Genomic DNA, 20,801 nt, shown 5'->3' on the forward strand with positions numbered 1-20,801 from the left:
TAACCCACTGAGGACAGACTGATTTTGCTACGACACTCATTTCCCATAGACACCTGCCCAAGTATTCTTAGGGACTCGTCTTTAATGAGTTCAAGTTGATTAACTTGAATATTCTGTAATCATCCCTACTAACGAAAAAATATCTTTGTTCTTGTTTTTTTTTTTTTTTTACTGATTTAAAATAGGGAGATGTCATCATGATGCCATCGGATGATGGTGCTAAGCGCAAGTTACCGTTATTTCATTTTCCCGAATATTACACAAGTCCAACCTCGTCTGTTGTGGGGCAGTCCCAATGCCTAATCGGGAACGGTGCGGTCTTATACGACAAGCTGTCAAAGTGCATGTTGAGGAAAATGTATATGTGCCTTCCCTGGCCAATAATCAAATGTACGTCCAACAGACCATACCATGATGCCACATCAATTTCAAGGCACTTCCATACAATTTCCCCCATCAACCCAGTCCCATTCACAATCAATCAACTGTACTTGTCTGGCCAAGTATGCCCTAATGTGTGTAATAACGCACTACTTTGTATCAAATTACCCATAAATGAATGTCCCATTCAAGTTCTCCCCTCCTCCAGGATACATCTATATACATATATTTTCCTTTGACTCCCCCCACCCCCTTCCATTCTTCTTACAGATCTGTAAGGGATGGACCACTATTGTCACAATCACCACTCAGAAAGTCATTTTTATTTTTTAGGAGGGGGGGGGGGGGAGAGGGCAATCCCTTGAAAATGGGTACATATCTGATTGTTTTAACTATCCAGAATGTGTGAGTGGCTTGTTTAGTTCTCTTGCTATTGTCTCAAGGTTTGGCATCTCAAGTGAGGAAAGGAAAGTGAGGAATTTCTTAGAAGAAAGGGGTATGACAAAAATAGGCCTATATGTAAGGGGGGGGGGGGTGTTCCTTGCCAGGGTGCGACACTAACTTCTTTGGCTGGTGGCCCCTTCAAACCACTAAAATCTTTAAATGTGAAATTTTGGTGGGCCGAAAGAGATATGTAATGGCCCGAAATACAAGCAAAAGTCACATTCCATTTTTAATCTTTGTTGCCCCATCAGGTCACCAAAATATATATTTGGTGGCACAACACAAATTTTTAGTGGTCCTGGGCCACTGGGCCACTGGCAATGTCGAAGCCCTGCTTGCTAATTAAAGGATGAAAAAACAGAAAGGGTAGAGTGTGAGAGAGACAGAGAGAGAGAGAGAGAGAGGGGGGGGGGGGAGAAGAAGAGAAAAGAGGTCTGCACAAATGCTTCACTCCCACCTCATATATCATTCCTTTTCCATCATCTATGTAAATGAATCTGGCAGAACTCCCATAGAGTCAACATCCAACTCTTGTCGCTGTTGAGTGCTTCATCGATGTCATATCTTTTTCGCAGATGCTTCATTTTGAAGAGAGAGAGAGGGAGAGAGGGGGGGGGGGAAGGGGTGACAGTAAGAGGGAGATGGGGAAAGAAAACGGAGTGCATCATTTTCTATGGTATCATCCATCCACATAATGAAGATAGATACTTCTTCATTTCTCGCCACTTTGATTAGTGACAATGTCTCCCATCGTGATTGATGCTGTTCCGAGAGCCACGTGATTGTGGGCACACCCAGTGGCGACAGCTTCCATATTTCATTTGCCAGCTTGTACAGCGGAGACGTAAATCAAAGCGGTGGCGCTGCACACCTTCTGTCACATTCCACACCACCATCCCCTTCCCTGGAGTCTGAACCTGAACTCAAAGTTGAGCCTTTACTGCACAGCAAAAACAGACTGGGGGTGCATTCATGCTCAATTTGCAAAGACAGAATTTAGCATTTTGAAATGCTGATCCAAAAAACTATTCATTTGGGTACTGTTTATGCTAAAAAAATGTTGAGCGCCAGAAAAAAGCTGATTTCGCCAACATGCACTGCACATTGTTGAAGCACTGTAAACCCCTCTTGTAACAAGCTATTCAGCATACATGTCTACTTCAAGTGAACTGCAATTCCGTTGAGATGACGTCAGAATAAACATCTTCATACGTAATTTTGCATTTATGCTTCCCCATAAAATGCAGTTAGGGAGAATCACCTGATTGTAAACATGATTTTTGTGTATGCCTCCCTATCTAGTGCGATTAAAGAGAATAACTAATCGTAAACACGCCTATTTGTGTGTTTTGAAATGCCATGTATATCACAATGAGTCGTCATGCAACCGTGTTTTGAACTAAACATGTTTTGAAAGCCTAATCATGGCCCTAAAACGTTCAGCATTAATGCACCCGGAGAGCTCAGTCTGGCTCATTGTGTTTGAAAATTGGAATTCATATGTTTCCTGCTTGCCTGAAAATAACTAACCATATTTCTTGGAAATATAAACAGTTAAAACTCTGTGACACTGTACTTGTCTACCGTCATTACTTCACAGAGTGTGCTTCTTTGTTGTTAAACTATGTTCTGAACATCTTTTATAACACTAACGACCTGATCTGCTCTTGCATTTGACATAATCACTGTGAGAGTATTTCAGGATTTCTGTTTCTGCCAAATGTGCAAAACACAAGTGTGAAACTTAACAGCAGAAAGCTCCATATTTTTTTCAAACAAACAAAATAGCAAATACACACATATTTTCCATTTCAGCTGATATTGCTCTCTTTCCACTTACCCCCTCCCGTCCCCCCCACCCCCATAAAAATGGTATATGCTGGGAAACAATGCTGGTAGTACACATAGTGCATATCATAATGTAAACATACCTACTAATGGCCTTCTTATCTAACCAGCCAGCTACATTTGCTGAGGGAAGTTGGAGGCCGCTACGTTTGTCCTGTGGTTATTCCTGTTTTGCGGGCCTATCAGCAGATATGCCTCCACTACCAGAATAACCTTCGCTGCAGTATCTATAGAGCAAAAGGTTGCCACGTTGAAATATCATATACGACCATGGAAAATGGTTGCATTGGAATAGCAGTGGGCGGACAAGAACAAAAAACAAAAAACAAACAGCTCTCCCCGAATCTTGACAGCAAACTTGTTTGTGAAGTCTCGCAAACTTTAACAAAGCCGCACATTCAAGCATACACATACTATAGATAATTATGACAATTAGACATGAAAACAGGGAATTTAAACAACAATACAAAACATCACTTCCAGTTTACCTACAGTCAAAAAGCACATCACTTGTTTTTCTTTCCTATATAACCTATAACATCATAAACAAATGAAGCCACTGAACCTAGCGAGCACCTTTGGTGAACTAACAAAACTAAACATTTTACCACCGGGCCTTGACAGAGATTTATCCTTTCGCTCATTCTCATTATGCTTGTACTGTCCTTCACACACAAAATGTACTTCTGACACAGAGACTGGATTTATTCCAACCAGATAATCAATTTACCAGTCCTGATCACTTTCCAGAGGATAGGAGAGGGAAAGGGGGGGGGGGGGGGAGAGGAGAGAAGAGCAATTTATTGAGCTATTGTTCTTGCAAAACCCCGAAAACAAAGTACGATGTACGAACTCTCCTAACCTCAGCGACACCTATCACAGAGGAACTGAAAGGAGGCACAGCGATCTCTGCGAAAACAAAATCCAACCTGAACCTTCGGATATCTGACAGATACATAGCAATCTTCGACATCCAACGATCCAGTCAATAGTATTGATAAGTGTATCCAAATACAAATAACATATGGCATATTATGTGAGGCAGGGTGGTAAAGAAGCTAAAAAGCTCCATGTATTCATGGCATCATCATTTGCTTTACATGAATGTGTCTGGCATAACAAGGCTATTTAACAGATAAAATGGCACAACACTTGATGCTTACTTTGCAAGAGATTTTCGACATGAACATGCTGTGATAGTTGTACCACACTTACAAGCGCTAAGTTCAACATCTCCGCGTGCAGCATTTCATTTTCAAGCCCCTTCATACTTCTAAACAGTGTACACACTATATACTTCACAAGTACAATATTTAACAAGTTTAGACATGTATAGCAATTCCGAGATTGTTGAATTCGTGATTGATAACCACACATAGAGATGGAATTGGAATGAGAAATAAGCACTGTAACACCTTGAATTTTTGTGCACATGAAATTTTCATGAATTTCATGAGAAGCCAAGATCAAAATGCACATGAAAGTTCTTGTCTACATTATGCACTGAATGTCAGTGGCAAATTTGCAAAATTTCCTTGCTGCTGAAAAGGTTGTTGGCTCAAATTCAAACATACAAACAAAAATCATGTTGCAAATATTTCTGTTTTTCATTATTATTGTATTATCCAATCTCAGGAGAAAAATAAGTTATTTCACACAACGGAAAATACATTAGGAGCATGGGAGGCAATATTTTTTAAGTTATTAATGTCGCTAACATCAGCTGACTCACAAAATTCCTACAAATAAAAATACAATGAAATATTATATCACAGTGCATACAGTACTTAAAGGTATTTACATTGAGCAGATATGTGATCTGTTTCTAGGGCAGTACCTGAACGGGAACTTTTGTAACTGAATCTGTACGGGGTTGCATTTTGATTGATTACACACAGAATGATTCTTAAAAAGAAATAAAAGTTGTCTTTCTTTAGTTGCAACATCATACTGATTATCAAGGCGGCTTGAACCATATCCTCAGGATATGCCCATTTTAGTTGTGTGTTTGTGTGTGTGCATGTGTGTGAGTGTGTGTGTGTAAACCTTTTGTTTGTTTCTGGGTCAATAACACTTAAGGAGATTTCACACATTGATGTGGTCACATTTCTCTCTCTTTCTCTCTCTCTCTCTCTGGGTCGCGTCCCTAAATGCTTTACAGCTACGAAGAAGTGAAACTGATATATCATACCTGCACAAGATGCTTTGAAAAATATAACCTCCCAAAAATGGGGTTAACACTATGCATCGAATATGTGGAAAACACAGCCAGTCACCTTCACTTTTTTTTTTTTTTAATAAACTCTAACCAGTGAAACGAAATATGGCGGAGGTATTAGGCCGCAGAGGTAAACACAAAGGAAAGAAAATCCTGCCGGTTTCTGTTCAGTTCAATTTCAATTACAATCGATGATCACGCTTGAGGCGTAATCTTCGCACATTACACTTGAAGCCTCTGTTCGGCAATAAACCTGCACCCTGAGAGAAAATACATGGGACACTTTGTGTAGCAATATTCACAGTCTACACCAAGGAGATTTGTTTGTTATCACTCATTTAATGCCTGAGTAAAATTTTGAGGGAAACTCAAGACATGAATTTCACAGAATTTTGGCTTTTTCTATCAAGACAATACCATTAAAAAAAATAGATATGAGTGCCAAAGGAGGAGACGTGCCTCCATACACATTTAACATATCCTACAATATTTGCATGCTGATCCTCTAATCCAAGGTTCTTTTACTGAATTTTTCTAATTAGCTATCCCAAAGATTCATATGATTAAAAAAAAAATTGGGAAACAAATTTCTGGTAATCCCTTCCCGTATGAAAATTTAATTCTTTTATGTGGAGAAATTGTTCACAGAGTGGAAAAAGGACATTAATAATTTGAAGCAGGCAGTCCTTGCATGGATATCACACTGTCACTTGTTCCACTGCAATGAACAGAAGCACAATAATGCATACACATGGCTATTCACATTCTGCAAACTGTGTGTATGTGTGTGTGCATGCACACACACTCATGGGGGGGGGGGGGGGGAGGGGGGATTAAATGGATGCACAGCCAGGCTCAGAGTCAAGGTCTTGCTGGACCTTCATTGTACCTATTGGCGGCATACTTAGTGATTCATTTTGATCTGCCAAAAAAATTGACAATTAGACACGTTCCCGAAGCGCAAAGAGAAATATCTCCACTCAGCAACAGGTTCCATTTAACCATCTTCCCCCACCCCCACCATCACCCCCATTCCCCCCCCCCCCCTCCCCATGAAGCTCCAAAGCTCCAGGAAAACAGCCGCTGATCCAATCAATATAATTTGTTTTACTGCAGCATTAGTTGCAAATTAAAGCATGAGACAATTTACGAGGTAATCATCGATTCGGTGGGCTGGAACACGGTTCCCCTCCCCCCCCCCCCCAACTCTCCAGACCTGATGAACCATGGGAGCGAGATGCCAAGGCTGTAGCACGCAGCAGAACCACCTCTCTGGAGTGACGATACCTTGAACAGCATTTCATTATCAAAATTGTGTGCATTTTTTTTTCTTTTCAACGGACACCCCATGATTACCTGGCTGCTGCTACACTTACAATGATGATGATAGCAGAGGCAGCAAGTGAGCCGATTAATAATTTCAAGGTGGAAGGTGAATCAGTTCTTTAAAAAAAAAGGGTTAAGTGTTGCCATCAATATCACTCTTGTTCCCTCTATTATAAGATTATGTTTCAATTCTAACGATATGCACCATCATAAAGTACAGATGAACCTCTTTATAACGAGGTCGGATACTGCAAGATGCCTGACATAACGAGGTAATTTTGCAAGTCCCAATCCTCTGTTATTCTTTTGTTTTTATCACTGATATAACAAGGTATTTGCTATAATGAGGAAATATAAAAATCCCAAGCAGCTTGTTAAAATGAGGTTCCCTTGTAACATGCTCGCTCTTCCATCTTTTCACTACTCTTTCTCTTTTTTTGCTCCCTCCTTTATTGCTCTCCTCTCTTACTATCTCCCTGCACTCCCCCTTCCCCCAATCATTTCTGCAATCTTCATTCCATGTCGAACATAATCTCTCGTTCATCACTAGCGGAGGACTAAGCGTGTGTATTTATTCAACGCGAATCGCTCCACATTCCCTGCTCTGCCCACATCATCCACTGATGCATTTAATGGTCCATCATGTCTCTGGACATTAGGCTTAGTCCCGTGTATGTGTATGTGTGTGTGTGCGCCTGCCACACTGGCAAACCCAAGCCAAGGACAGGGCGTAAAATGCACATCCTCGTCCTGATTATGATCAAATGCAGCAGAGCCTTTGTTGTCAACATTAAAGAACCTTCTCACCAGTGTCATTCATACTCACTGGGAGAGAGCTATCCATTCAAAATGGGTGACCTGCCCTATATTGTATATCATTAACACGTCCACACAAAAGGAAACAATACAAGGAGTATCACAAGATGATATGCAACCTCACTATGCCTGCTGCTTGCATAGTCAATTATGAGGTAAGCTTTTATCAAATTGCACAAGTAGGTTACATGAATATCCCCCCCCCCCCCCCCGAACATGCCCTCAACTAGTCCCAACTCGTGCGTGGGATCAACGCGGGAATGGGGGGCTACTCTGCGGGCATCCGAAACATCCGGGGCATGCCTGCACTAATTCATCACTGGTGCCGAGAAACAATATCTGAATCACTGGCTCACATTTGTTACCTCCGCACATGGCAGCTGACTCCCGGTCAAATACGTCTTCCACAAAACCCAAGCTCAGGTATAACCCCAATCCTTTCCACATCATCTCTCCCCACCCCACCCCCCCCCCCCAAAAAAAATGCAGATATAAGAAGGAGACAAGATACATGCAATCATGCCAAGTCACAAGTCTATGCATCCAGCGGATCTAATAAGTGCTATGGTATTGATTTTCGGGGCTGTGGGCTTTGTCACGGTGAACTCCCTCGGTGTGATCAACACTCTCATTACAAGTCCAGGGCGAGCGCTTTACTCATTATCGACCCATCTCGCCGGGGGGAAAAAAATGCTACCAATGTGATAATCTGCACATCATGTTGTCATGCACCTGCAACGCGTGCCCTGCTACTCAGCACACACAAAAAACAACAACAACAGGGTTCTATCTGTGATGTTCTGGCAAACTGGATTATGCTGACTAGAATGTCGACACAAATAGACTGGATATTTTAGGGCAAACGTGCATTCTGAGGAAGCTCTTGGAAAATTATGATTAATTCCAAGCACAAGATCATGGAGGGCTTAAAACCACACCAGAGCTAAAAAACAAACATATTCTTGGATATCAGTAGGTCATTCAAATATAAAATATGGCCCCTTGTTTTTTCTTCAGAATTGAATGCCGAGATTGTCTGGTTGTGATGAATATGATCACATGAAAGCTACCTTGGTCATGTGACCATAAGAAAACCCATTAAATAAATGTGCCCACTGCACATCATACAACATTCCAAAGACTTCAAAAGCAGACAATTGCTTCATTTTTGTGATTTGTCAGACTTTCCTAAAATTTTGACTTACCTGTCCCCTCTGTGTAATTACATTCAATGCAATGTTACAGCCTCCTCGAATGAACTTCACTGAACTCAAGTATTAGAAAATGTTGATAGTCATGTTCCATTTCATGTTGTATTTGCTGAAAAATTTAAAGGGATTTATGTTGAAACTACAATGACATGCTTCAAAGGAAAATCAGACATTTGAAATATATACTACGAAAAAAAATCCATCTGACGGAAAATCTAATTCATGAATTATGCCAATAAAAAGATTTTCTCACATTCTCAATGGCATTATGATTCTCTTGTTCTGAAACCATCTTGTTGTGTTTTAAAGAAAGAAGAGAGAGAGAGAAAAATCCAATCTTAGATTAATAATAAAAGCTGGAGTAACATCAAAGCCTCATGTACATACTCAGATACTGTATATGACAAAATATGGCATCACTGGCTATGCAAAACCCATTGGCAATATTGCCATTTTTTCATCATCAGTGACATTGCCATTGATATAACTTAATCACGGAAATGTCTTCTTCACCTGGGATATAAAATATGTCACTGTTACATTTGTGTGATTCCCTTGACAATTTAAGCAAAATGGCCCCCCCCCACAAAAAAAAATATATATCAAACAAAAGTGTGAGGAATTTCCTTCCACGGTCTACACTCAAGACTTTTCACAGAGAACAATGGAAAAAATGATGATCACATATGGTGGAAGGAGAAATGTGTTTCAGCAACGGTGGATGGCTGGCGGGACTCCGAAATCACTGGTCTTTTATGCCAGCAAGCCAACAGCTGTTCCTGCCTGCTTGGAGTACTCTCAAGCCGCCAAAATGGAAGCGGGGCCAAAAGCTGGATCAGGAGATAGAGCCCACTACTGCACTTCACCATGTACGCAGCGGCTCCCACGTACAAGCAGAAGCCAACACGTAGACAAGCAAACATGCTCCCGCTAAACTCACATACTGAGGCAGACACGGGCATCCTGTGAACCCACTCGGCCGCTCGCAGGTTTTTCGCGTCCGCCCAGTAATCGAGCATGATCGCGAGTATTTGTGGGTCTGCTTTGATCTCGCACACTCCTGTCATACTGAGATGAAGTACCACAGCTGCACAATGTTCTACTCAGAGATGGAAAGAGACAGACAGACAGACAGACAGACGGACAGACGGAGACACTCAGATAGAGAAAGAGAGAGAGAGTGCATGAGAGAAAGTTCATTGGCATAAATCCTTTGTGAACTCTGAGAGCTAGAACTGGATTTATTTTCAATATTAATTGTTATCAGACTTTTTTTCCTGAGAGGTCTCTTTTGCTTTGTTCACACAATAAGGAGCCAAAATGTGATATACTCTTTTAAAGTATCATACACAATTGAACAGAAAAGGTAATAAACCTCCATTTTTCACGGAAATCAAAATTGTGTACACTCTTATCTTTGGAGGATTATTTTCAAGTCATTAAGAGTCCTTTTTCAAGGCACATCCACTCTATGCAAACTTAGATCTATGCGTAGATGACTTTCCATGACATTCAAATGGTCCTGAGGAACTTCCTTTTGTGAAACACCTGTCTACATTTTTTTTGTTAACAATGATCAAGTGCTCCTAATTTCATTCTGAAGTTTGTGTCAAGAGCATCTTTCCCATGGGCACATTCTTTAAGTGACACAGACAGCGCCCCCCCCCCCCCCCCCCCCCCCCCCCCCCCCCGATCTGCACTGTACTAACAAGAGTTTCCTAAACCGCTGCTGCTACTGCTGCAAGTTTACCTTGTTGCTGCTCGTTTGCTTGCATGAGCTTAGAGCTGCCTTCCATGTCTTGCTGGGGCTCCCCCCCCCCCCATCTCTTGATGTGACAGTGACATTGCCCTCACAGGTGATGATCTCGTGTGAGTGGGACTCATCTCGTTGCGAGAATCGCAGGTGATGACTACACGGGTTATTAATTTGCTCTGCTAATAGAGCAGCAGGAAACAATTCGTGGCAGCTTAAGTACATCGCCTCTTATTCAACCACCCACATGATTATGGGCGAAGGAAACACGCGAGGGTCGTTGTCGTTGTCAGTGACACACCATGTAAGTGAGACTGGCAAAATCATGGATTCTCTTGCATCTTGTATCCCCCCCCCCCCCCCCAGCCTATAGGCACTTAATAACTTAATTCTTCTCATTCAGGGATGCCTTTTCACTGCACTACAGCCCCTCACACAGCACAACACTCTTTGAATACTGTATACACCAAATATTTCGTGAGGTTTTCATTTTTCTACTTGCAAATCTAAAAACACAAAATTATGAACTTTGATTCTAACATGAATGTGACGTGCAGGCATACAATTCCCTGTTCATCAATGTACATGACAATCGCGAATTTAACCACTCGAGAATTTGTTGAAGTCCCAATGCATGAAAAATTAGACTCGCTAAATAGATGGCGTATACAAATACATCACAACATTACACTACGTATCTCATAGTATAACATTTTCTCCTGACAAGCTGGACATATTTGTGCTCAACAGACGGATAGGCACAGCATTTCACTGGGCTGAGAAGAAGGTTGTAGAGAGATAAATCCCGATATATGCAAATTTTGTCTCCATTAGCCATGAGCTACAAGTAATTCAAAGACTAGCTACAGACTACACAGCTCCATCTAATGCAAACCCACATCCAATGCACCGCTAATGAAAGCATGATACAGAGACAAGAGGTACGACTAGAGCCCAATACTGTGAATAAGCACACAATTTTGCAAACAGGCTCTTGATGGTTTCAGGGGTCACACGCCTACGAGCAAACGACATGATGACAAATTTTTCACCAAGACATTTTCTTTTGGATTTTCATATATGAAGGTGTAGCCCCAGTCCATAGCCCCAGTCCATAGCCCCAGTCCATATCCAACCACTCACCCATTCACCTATCCACAGATTTAGCTTTCAATTTGTCATGTTCCTACCTACTGCACTATCTGTTTTTTCTTTCCTTTCGCCTCACGTTTGTCTGGCCCTTTTGACTCCACATCCAGATACGCACTTTCTACTCTCACATCCTGCATGAACATTCGTCAGAGAATACAAGGCAGTCAATGAGGTGTTGTGAAAGTGTGTCTCCCACAATAACTGTGATAAATTGGCCAGACGTCTTCCCACTTTTCTCAAATAAATTGGGATATCGAATCAGAAGGTGATGAATGCCCCTTTCTTACCAACGAAAGGACAATAAATTAATGACGGGCAATTTATGCCCGCATGAAGAGTCCACACAAACGCAACTTTTGGAAAGCAGTTTAGAGTCATATTGAGAGGTGCGCACACCGCACTGCCTTAGAGGTGGGCATAATGATGGGTATCGGTTGAGGAAAAGGTGTCATCTCCCAGAGATCTCCACTGCACCACTTATGTTGTCCGTCGGTTGGCGATTCTATCTATATTGAAGACCCCCTCCTGCCCATCCCCCCCCCCCCAGTTCTTGATCTCAGTTTCTATACCCTTCAACAATAATGCTTGATATCAAGTCTCTATCCCCTCCCCTGGCTATCATTATTTATGATCTGACATGAATCTAAAGCTAGATACCCACAAAATTCTCTCTCAAGTCTCACAGTAAAGACACTAACAAACAATACATGCATTTGACGATATCCTCTCTTTATACCCCAAAGACCAAACGAGTTGTATGTCCCCCTCCCATAAATTCATGCCATTCCTCCGAGTCTAGCACGTAAATCTGCCTAACAAAATACCCATCAGTGTGGCACACAGGCACCAGAAGAGAATAATCAGGACGCATCTTCAAAAATGCATGGTTTCAGAACACCTCCAAAGAGCTTGGAAGGGAAAGGGGGAGGGGAGGTGGGGAGGGGCAGTGCCCTTACCCAATTCTACGTCCACTTCTCCCACAAATTATGCAGGATCCCAAGCCCTCGCTGATTCCGTCATCAGGTCAGATCAGCGTTGTCGAGGAAAGTGAGGAAAGTGCATCGCATCTAGGAGACAACTCAAATGTCACACCTTCCCCCAGGACAGGATACGCAGTAGGGGTGGGGGTAAGATGGGGTGTTGTGTGATGATGTGAGGGTTAGATTCTGTATCTCATCTCTTGCTGTATGGAAGCCAGTCAATTCTCAGAAGTCATCGCTTAACCCTCCTCCTTCTTGTAAAAGGAATCATGGTTGAAAGATCCTCCTACATCAGCTAACCAACAGGGGTCGTGAGGCTGGGATGTGCGTCTCACGCACCACATTGAAGGCTACCTGCTTTAAACATAATTATGAGCTATTCTCGGGTTGATCTCATTCATTGTTGTGTGATGATAGTCTATTAACCTTCTGATGCAAATTCATGTAGAGTCTTTAGGTTCATGCACCAAATTGGGACACATCACATCTTATGATTGCTGACACAAAAGGATATGGAAATGAGCTCTCCTTGTAGATATTGGACAACATGGGAAAACAGTAGACTGTGTATAACAAATGACACTTTTCCCCACTTGCTCCAATGGGTGCAGGTAATAAATGTGGGCGAATTTCCTTTGCATTTAATATGTGCAGGCATGCACAAGCACATTCATTTCAATTCACTTGCGTAACACAGAGTTTTACTTGCCCAGGGCAAGCTGGTTTGTGGTTTTGTAGCACCCTGACAGAGTACATGTGAGTTTTCGTAGATAACCAGTAAGCTACATGTAGTATCCCTCTTCCTAGTCGGAATAGGTTGTTGTTGTTTTTTATCACACTAAAAATGCACTCTAAGAATGTTCTGCGACATCATTCATCAACCGAACTCCGTGCCAACTTCATGTTTAATGGCTGCACAATGTAGCAACAGCGATTGCAGAAGTACACCTCTCATGATTTTTTTAGGCCTCAGTTCCTCATTCTAACAGGAGCCATTGGAGTAATGCATTTTCCATCATCTCTCGTGAAAAATTCTACCTTGTTCTCAGGGGCCCTCACCCTGGAGTTGAAAACTAGTGCTATTTGTTCCGACCGAGTGGTATCTGCATGCACAAAACAAAATATGCTCATAAAGTCCCATTAAAACTAATCCTTCTCATATTTGTAGCACATCATCGCTTGCAGTTTGTGCTTTATGAAAGACGGACTCGCATATTTCAGGAAGTTTCCTGTGTGCGCGTGTGTGTACATATATCTGTGTGGACGTGTGTCTGCATGTCTGTGAGAGAGGGAGAGACAGAGAAACATAGAGAGAAAGAAAGAGAGAAGGGGCAACATGCTGGATTCTGATTTTCATATTTGGGATATATTGCTTGCAGGAAGGAGAGGTGATTATCAAACATTAACAAAGCGACTCTACGGATCTCTATCTGCCGCTGCTGCTGTGCAATCAAAATTCGCAACTAAACTGGCCATGTCATACGTCCTTGTCAGCAGGTGCACCTCCTGTAGAAAGCCTCTGTGATGCAATCTAGAGTGAGCAGAGTAGCACAGGGCTTTTTCTATTTTTTTTTTAAATATGCCTCAGATATGTGCACCATCAAGTCCCATTAGTTTTGATTCTCAATTCCGATTGATATTTACTCCTCTTACAATTTCTCACTTTTAAGGAGACTCCTGAACGCATGTCTAATATCCAAATATGATGAAACAAATACTATTAATAATCCAATATTATAGTTTCCAAATAAGAAATGACATAAAGTAAACATTAGTGGGATTCACACATGCGAATTAGTGGGATACAAATCTTGAGATTTGATTATGATCCAAATCTTCATATTTTTGCCAGTGTGGACATAAAAATGACACTGAATAGTACGACCAGCATCGCCATCCAAATCTCGAGAAATCTTGAGATTACTTCACAATGATCATGATTATTTGAGAAATAGCACAATAGTAACACTGAAGGAAATATTCTTGAGACCTTTTCATCCCATCATTCAACGCATGCATTACAACGGCACATGAAGACAAGGGCAAGGGTCACCATTTAAGCAGAGGTTTTGGGCATGCGCAGTTTGGTCAACAAATCATCACAATCAGCAATTAGTGGGACATCTCCTTCCGTCTGAATGGGTGCAAAAAATCTCAGTACAAAATTGGCGATCCTGTGAATGGCACTAGTAATGGCCATCATAATGGTCAAGTGTGCATAGGTTCTAATGGGTCATGTCTGACTAAGGGGGGGGGGAGGGGTATTTCCATACATCTGGAGCATTCCCCACCCCACATTGCTGTTAGAGAGTGGGCACTCATGGGAACTCAGGCTTATATGATCTACTGGGACAACAGCTGTTGTCTCCCCTTGGGTAATGCTAGCTAGCTAGCTAGATAGATAGCTATCAGTCATCCTGCCACTGATATCTGTACCAATATTAGTAACTAGCCTGTGTCTCTTCTCAAAAAGCTATGTAACTTCATCCAACAAACCCTTCATATCATTTTCATATCAACACGTCTTTATAGCTTCAATTGCAGTGAACAGAGCTTTCTCGCACTACACATAAAGGAATTCACAGGGGCTATAGTTACTGACTCAGACAAATTGCTGTGCAATATGTAGGCAAATTGCAAAAAGCGCCATTATATCAATCTAAATATTTGTGTTTATATGTACATCATATGGGCATGCATGTATAGTAGTATGTGTGTGTGTGTGTTTGTGTGTGTCAGTTAGCGCACATGTGTAAAATCCTTCTTTTTTTTCTAGTCAACTCCCCCTTCCCCCCTTCTCCTCCAATCCCAAGACACATTAGCACGTACTCCCCCATCTAATAAGCAGAGCTGACCAGTTTGCCTAACTGTGCAAATAGCAGGGAGGCATAATGAAAATGACAAAAGCCATCTCTGGCGAGGTGTGTACAAAGTACACATCCAGCCATGATTTGCAGGCCCACATCCAGAACAACAAAGATATTCCTCCTATACCTGGTGCAGCAAGCTTCAATCTAGTACCCCTCCCCCCTCCCCCTTCTTCTCCCTTCCTCCTTTGTTTCTGCTCAGGGGGGCCTCAACAATATGCAGATCTATGCTCCCCACCATCTTAATAAAAGGTAATCTCCATGCAGATCACCATTCTGATTCTAATTGCCGTCTAAACAATGAATGCAAACAAGAGAATTTGCATCAGGCTCTGCATGAGGTTTGGCCAGCCAGGAGAGCCCAGAGTTCAGTGTGGCACAGAGTTAAAGGGAAAGTACAGTATTTGTGGAGATGAGAATTGGGCTTTTAACTTTTTGCGAGATACCAAGAAAACACTTATGAAATAGTACAGAGCATACCATTTTAAGAGGAATTCAAAGTTTATTTGATGAAAATCGGGTTTGGAATGACTGAAATATCAACAAACAAAGTAAAACAAAGCCATCGTAATAAAATGTGGGTCCAACACTTTATTAGAATCGCTCTGTTTTGGATATCTCAGCCATTTCAAAACCAATTTTCATCACATAAACGTTGAATTCCTCATGGAATTACATGCTCTTTCATATTTCGTAAGAGAGGTTTCTCATTATCTCACCAAAAAATGTTAGAAACCTGAAATTAGGTCTCAACCAAAACTGTACGATCCCTTTAAAGGAGATAAAACCTATTCATATAAATACAGGAGGACTGAGGAAATGCAGCAATTAGTAGAACACATCGGCAAAGTTTGAGTAAAATCAGACAATCCGATCAAAAGTAAAGAACATTTAAAATTTAGGTGTCGCTATCACTGCAAGAGAATACTACATTTTGTGATAGCACGTATGGACAATACAGGGAAAATATACAGAAAATTCAACATATTTTCACTTTTCCAGCAAACTGAGAGAGCACTTGACTTTCCTCTTTCAGAAGACAAGCGGAATAACATTACCCTTAACATATGTCAGTAACAAGTCAAGGGAATGTGCAGTTTCATAAAATATTTTAATTTTGTAGAATTCTCTTGATGTTTTCTTCATTTTGTTTTCTTACATGTGATGTCACAAACCATGGTAGTGTTCTCATTTAGCGATGGCTGCATCAATTTTCAAAATTTTGCAAATTCGTAACATTTGAACTGATCATCTGATTTCCGTCAAACTTTGCTGATGTGTTCAACTAATAGTGAGCAGCATTCACTGAATATACAATGTGTGCTTTGGGATTTCCTTCCCCTTTAAAGTATTGCCTCTGCCCGAACACACAGGCATGGTGAGAAAGGTCAATCAAACAAGAAGCACAAGGCTATTCAGGAACTGACTGGGTTTCTAAATGAGTTGCATCCTCGGATGCCTTGATTGCTATTCAAGCTTGCAAACTATGCTAAATGCCATTACAGGGTTCGAGGCGGAAACCTGTATCTCCAATCTTGTATGAACAGAGCTAATTCCCTGAGCATCTCAAGGGCTCTGAAAAGCATACGTGTTACCAACTGAGGTATCCATCTTTTGCATAGCTGTGACATATCACGGTTAACTCAGGTGTGTAGTTTGTTGTTGTACTAGCAAACAAAAGTACATATTATTGTCCCTCGGGTGACAAGACCTTATATCTCACAATCATTAAACTTCAGGGGAGCAAGAACACTTGTGCCATTTTCACAACAGTTTGCAAAATGACATCAATGTAGACGTCAGATAATGCAGAAATATTGTTTGGGATACATTGATAATTATCAAGTTTTAGAATTCAAATCAGTATTTTTGATTACCAAACTTGAGTCAGGATGATTTTTGAAATGCAAATTAGAGGTTGTGTCATCTCATAGATGAAGTTACTGAGGTAGGTACCCACATCAAACATTTTGGTTGACATACTGTTGAAATTATTAGAATACCATACACAAGTCAGACTCTTAAAGAGGTGTACTTAGCCACAGAAAAATGCAAATGCCTCAAAAGCAAATGGTTGGAAGCTTTGGAATGACTAACATGGAAACACAGGTAAAAGTTAAGTCAGGACATCATCAACATTTATAACATCCTGCTTTTCAATTTGGCAAACTTAATGCATGGTGCTCGTGATTTTCAACGGGTGCGTGCTGTTGATCATGAGTTTGAATGGCAAAGAGCTGCACTTTCAATTGATATGTTGGGGATGACAGTATTAACAAACGATCCATTTGAGTGTGATGGTGCGTACGAGAGCTCATGAAAAAGCGGTTCAAAGCACAGTGAGCTCGCAGAGAAGCTCCAAATTAACGTCTGCCGATGCTGCGTTAGTTACGGTCTGAGTAACTGATGACATACGTACTCCCGTGTTCTAGTGGCAGGGTGCTGTTTGATAGGGACGTACGACAAGCCGGGTTGCGAGAGTTCTGCTGGAAATGAGATTACGCCAGGCCTGTCAGTCACTCCGAGTGATGGGGGAGGGTGAAGGGAGGGGCGGTGACAATAACTTCCATCGTGATGAGCATTCAACAGCAATAACAACAACACATATGAAATATCTTGACAACAAATACAAGCCTGTGGTTACTGCAGATTTTGAATTGATTAAATTCATAACTAATTTATTCTTTTAACTTGGCCCCAAAGCCCATTCTTTCATTTCAACTGGTCATTTTGTGTACTGTTTTTGTATTGAAAAGACTAAATGGAGACAAACTGAATTGAAGTGGGCATTTGTATGGACAGATCAGCAGTACTGAAAAAAAAAAACCCATGTAGTCCTACCTAAGAAACAAAATGAATCATCAGCATACCGATAACATCATCTATGATTGGCAGTCCTCAATTATCACAGGCCTATTCCTTTTGTGAATAACTCATCCTTTTGGCACGAAAGTCACCTGTTTTGGGTTGATTTCTGCCAGTCTACCCCCTCTCCCCCAATTTTTTGTCTATGATTCTTATACAGGTCCTTGATATCCATGTTGTGATTGTCAATGATCACGTTACTCAATACTTATTGTTCAAATAATTTCCTCAGTCTGAGGAGGGCCTACAGGTTCATAACATATCAGATAATCACTGACACTTTTATTTGTGGCAGCTAGTGGGTAGGCCCTGAATACATTGCCATAAACAGAATATATTGACTATCTAGTGCACAAAATATTACCGGAAAAACACTTGTACGAGTTCCTCTAAAGGTATCCATTACTGTCACTTAGTGTGCAAGCAAACTTTCACTTATGAGGAATGCTATATTTGCCTGGGACAATTTACAGAGATGCATGACAATGCTCTCATATTGCACGAGAACACAAACAGATTATTCATTGACAGAGACCGCCAAAGACAACCCTGCAGAAAGTGTCAGATGCAGCACGCCAGCTCTGTTGGACAGTAAGTGCACACACATCCCCACTAATGTACCCCTCATAACCCCCCCCCCCCCCCAGGAAAAAAAAAAAAAGCCCACGTCCATGACTAGATACTCCAGAAATAAAGCAGCTCAGCTATGATTTATGATACCTTCCCCATTCAGTTTCCATGGCAACTCAAACTCCTCTTGAGAGAACCTCAGATATTGTACTCCCCCCCCCCCCCCCAAGTTACCGAGGAGCCCCATCTCCCTCGGAGAAATCAAGCCACTTTGAAAGGGAAGATCTGCTCCGCTGCTCTACATTTGCTTGATGCGCCACCCTTCCCTCCTCGGCCTGCGAGAGCCTCAGTTGCCAGGTTGCGGGCAAGGAGACAGAGGGCAGGAGAGCGAATCTAGACTGCTGATGCTGCGCAGTCTAATGCACTGACAAGATAAACACTTTCATGAATTATCTCCGTTTTTGTTTGGGACGAATACAAACAATCTTTCACTCAGGGCATCCATAAAAATCCTACCCCTTTTCCTCTTCTGCCTCATTTTAGGAGATAGAAGAAAAGACAGGATTCTCTTCCATACCAGCCCCCCCCCCCCCCCCATCATCTTCCTCGTTCTCTCTACAATTCCATCATCCGAAGTTGATTTGAACAGAAACAGTTCAAAACATATCCTCCCTGCCTCAGCACATTGTTGATGATGGATCACAGGCTAGATTACACCGCAGTCCAACCACCATCCTTACAATGTGTGTCTTGGCTGATGCTTTTCCTTCTCTTTTAGTAGGTCTACTCAGCTCTAGAAGCTAAGTTGTTGGAAAATGAGCACTGGAGTTTCATTTTGTTTCCCTTTAAGAAGGTACAAAGAGGGAAAAATATGAAAAAAGAAAGAAAGAGACAAACCTGGGTAGAAGTCGTTGGCCTTTGAGAGTTTCACGTTCGTGCCTGTGTCTCGCTGCAACTGGGCAATGGTCTGACCACCTTTGCCGATAATGGAACCTGCTGCAGTGCTGGGTACTAGCATCTTCAGGATGTATTTTTCCTCTGTCAGACAAGAATCGATCGGAAGACAAGAGAAGAGGTAATAGAGAGCACGTTATTGAATATCAAAGTAGAAAGACAAAATGATGGAATACAAAACTGGAACAATTGTAATGAGGAGTCTCTTTGCTGCCCCCCCCCCCTACATCCATTAAATACAAATGAATGACAGAAAGAAAGAATGGACAGAGAGGGAATGAGAGAGAAGGAAGAGGAAACATGACAGCTCCATCATACACTGGAAGAGTTAGAGGGCTTGACACTCATAAAGTAAACATGTTATCATATTATGATATTTTTGCACTTGCCTGGGAGACAACTTGTCAGTTGCTAGCATCATCAACATCACCAACATGGGAATGGGGGAGGGACAAGACACAGGGGAGAGAACGGTATTGCCATTCACACTCATGAGATTTGTGTCGTGATCCATACCTTCAGATTTTTGTCAGTGTGGACATAAAAATCTCACTAGTGTAAAAAGCATGGCCAGCATAATGCTCCAAATTGCAGAAAAGCTTGCAACTATTTTAGAATTATTTGAAAAATAAGGAGATCATTTGAACTGCAGGTGCCTGAGCAGTAGAGCAAATAATCTCAGTATTTTCTACCCTGTAACATTCAAAACACACATCACGACATCAAGAAACACAAGGGAGATTTTGGCAGATTTCAGGCATGCACAGTTTGGTTCAACTCAAGGTATTATTTATCATTTGCAGATGAAACAAAAACCTAGCTTTAGTGCTTCAAAATACTTCTAAAAGGTGAGTTAGGGATAGAAACAACTAATGTAAAAATGTTAATCAGTATAATCAATGTTACATATTGTTAAATATATACAAAAGAATTATGGTTTTTGCCTTGCATCGCAAAATCAAGTCTTTTAAAAGCACTAATTTTGGGTGTGCGCGAATGCAACTGTAGTGGCCAGTGTTACTAGCATGTGACTGTACTGCTCTGGGTTGCACTGAAAAGATGGATGCCCTGTTGTCTAATGCAGAGTAGGTGTCACATGATACACTCGCTGACTTCAACCCCTAATGGCGTTATTTTTATACACTTGGTCCATTTGCATCATACTAAAATGCAGTTACATTTATCTAGCACTTGGACATCCATTTACATGGAAGCCTTTTCCGAGCATTATGGAATGTCAGAGGTGTCTATGCTTACAATGTACTGTATATTGCTCTCTGCACAAGAAATGCCAGTGTGGTAGTCTGCCTTATATTATATCCAGTACATGCAAGTAACTGTTGATTTACTGTCAGAACTATTTATCTATGTAGATACAACTGCTTGGCTGATGATACAAAGTTTTGAAAGCAGGTA

General features: G+C 41.4%; 1 protein-coding gene across 1 annotated transcript in view; it reads right to left on the reverse strand.

Annotated features, from left to right (window-relative positions):
• LOC139718247 (RNA-binding protein Nova-1-like) overlaps nucleotides 1-20,801 on the reverse strand; it is a 112,190-nt gene that overhangs the window by 66,232 nt on the left and 25,157 nt on the right. The window contains exon 2 of the mRNA XM_071629729.1: nucleotides 19,329-19,469. Coding sequence (XP_071485830.1) covers nucleotides 19,329-19,469 — 141 coding nt within the window. The remainder of the gene's footprint in view (nucleotides 1-19,328; nucleotides 19,470-20,801) is intronic.

Source organism: Diadema antillarum, unplaced genomic scaffold (assembly GCF_040938485.1).
Source record: "Diadema antillarum isolate AM-2024a unplaced genomic scaffold, OU_Dant_1.0 scf00000091, whole genome shotgun sequence".
Taxonomy (NCBI): Eukaryota; Metazoa; Echinodermata; class Echinoidea; order Diadematoida; family Diadematidae; genus Diadema; species Diadema antillarum.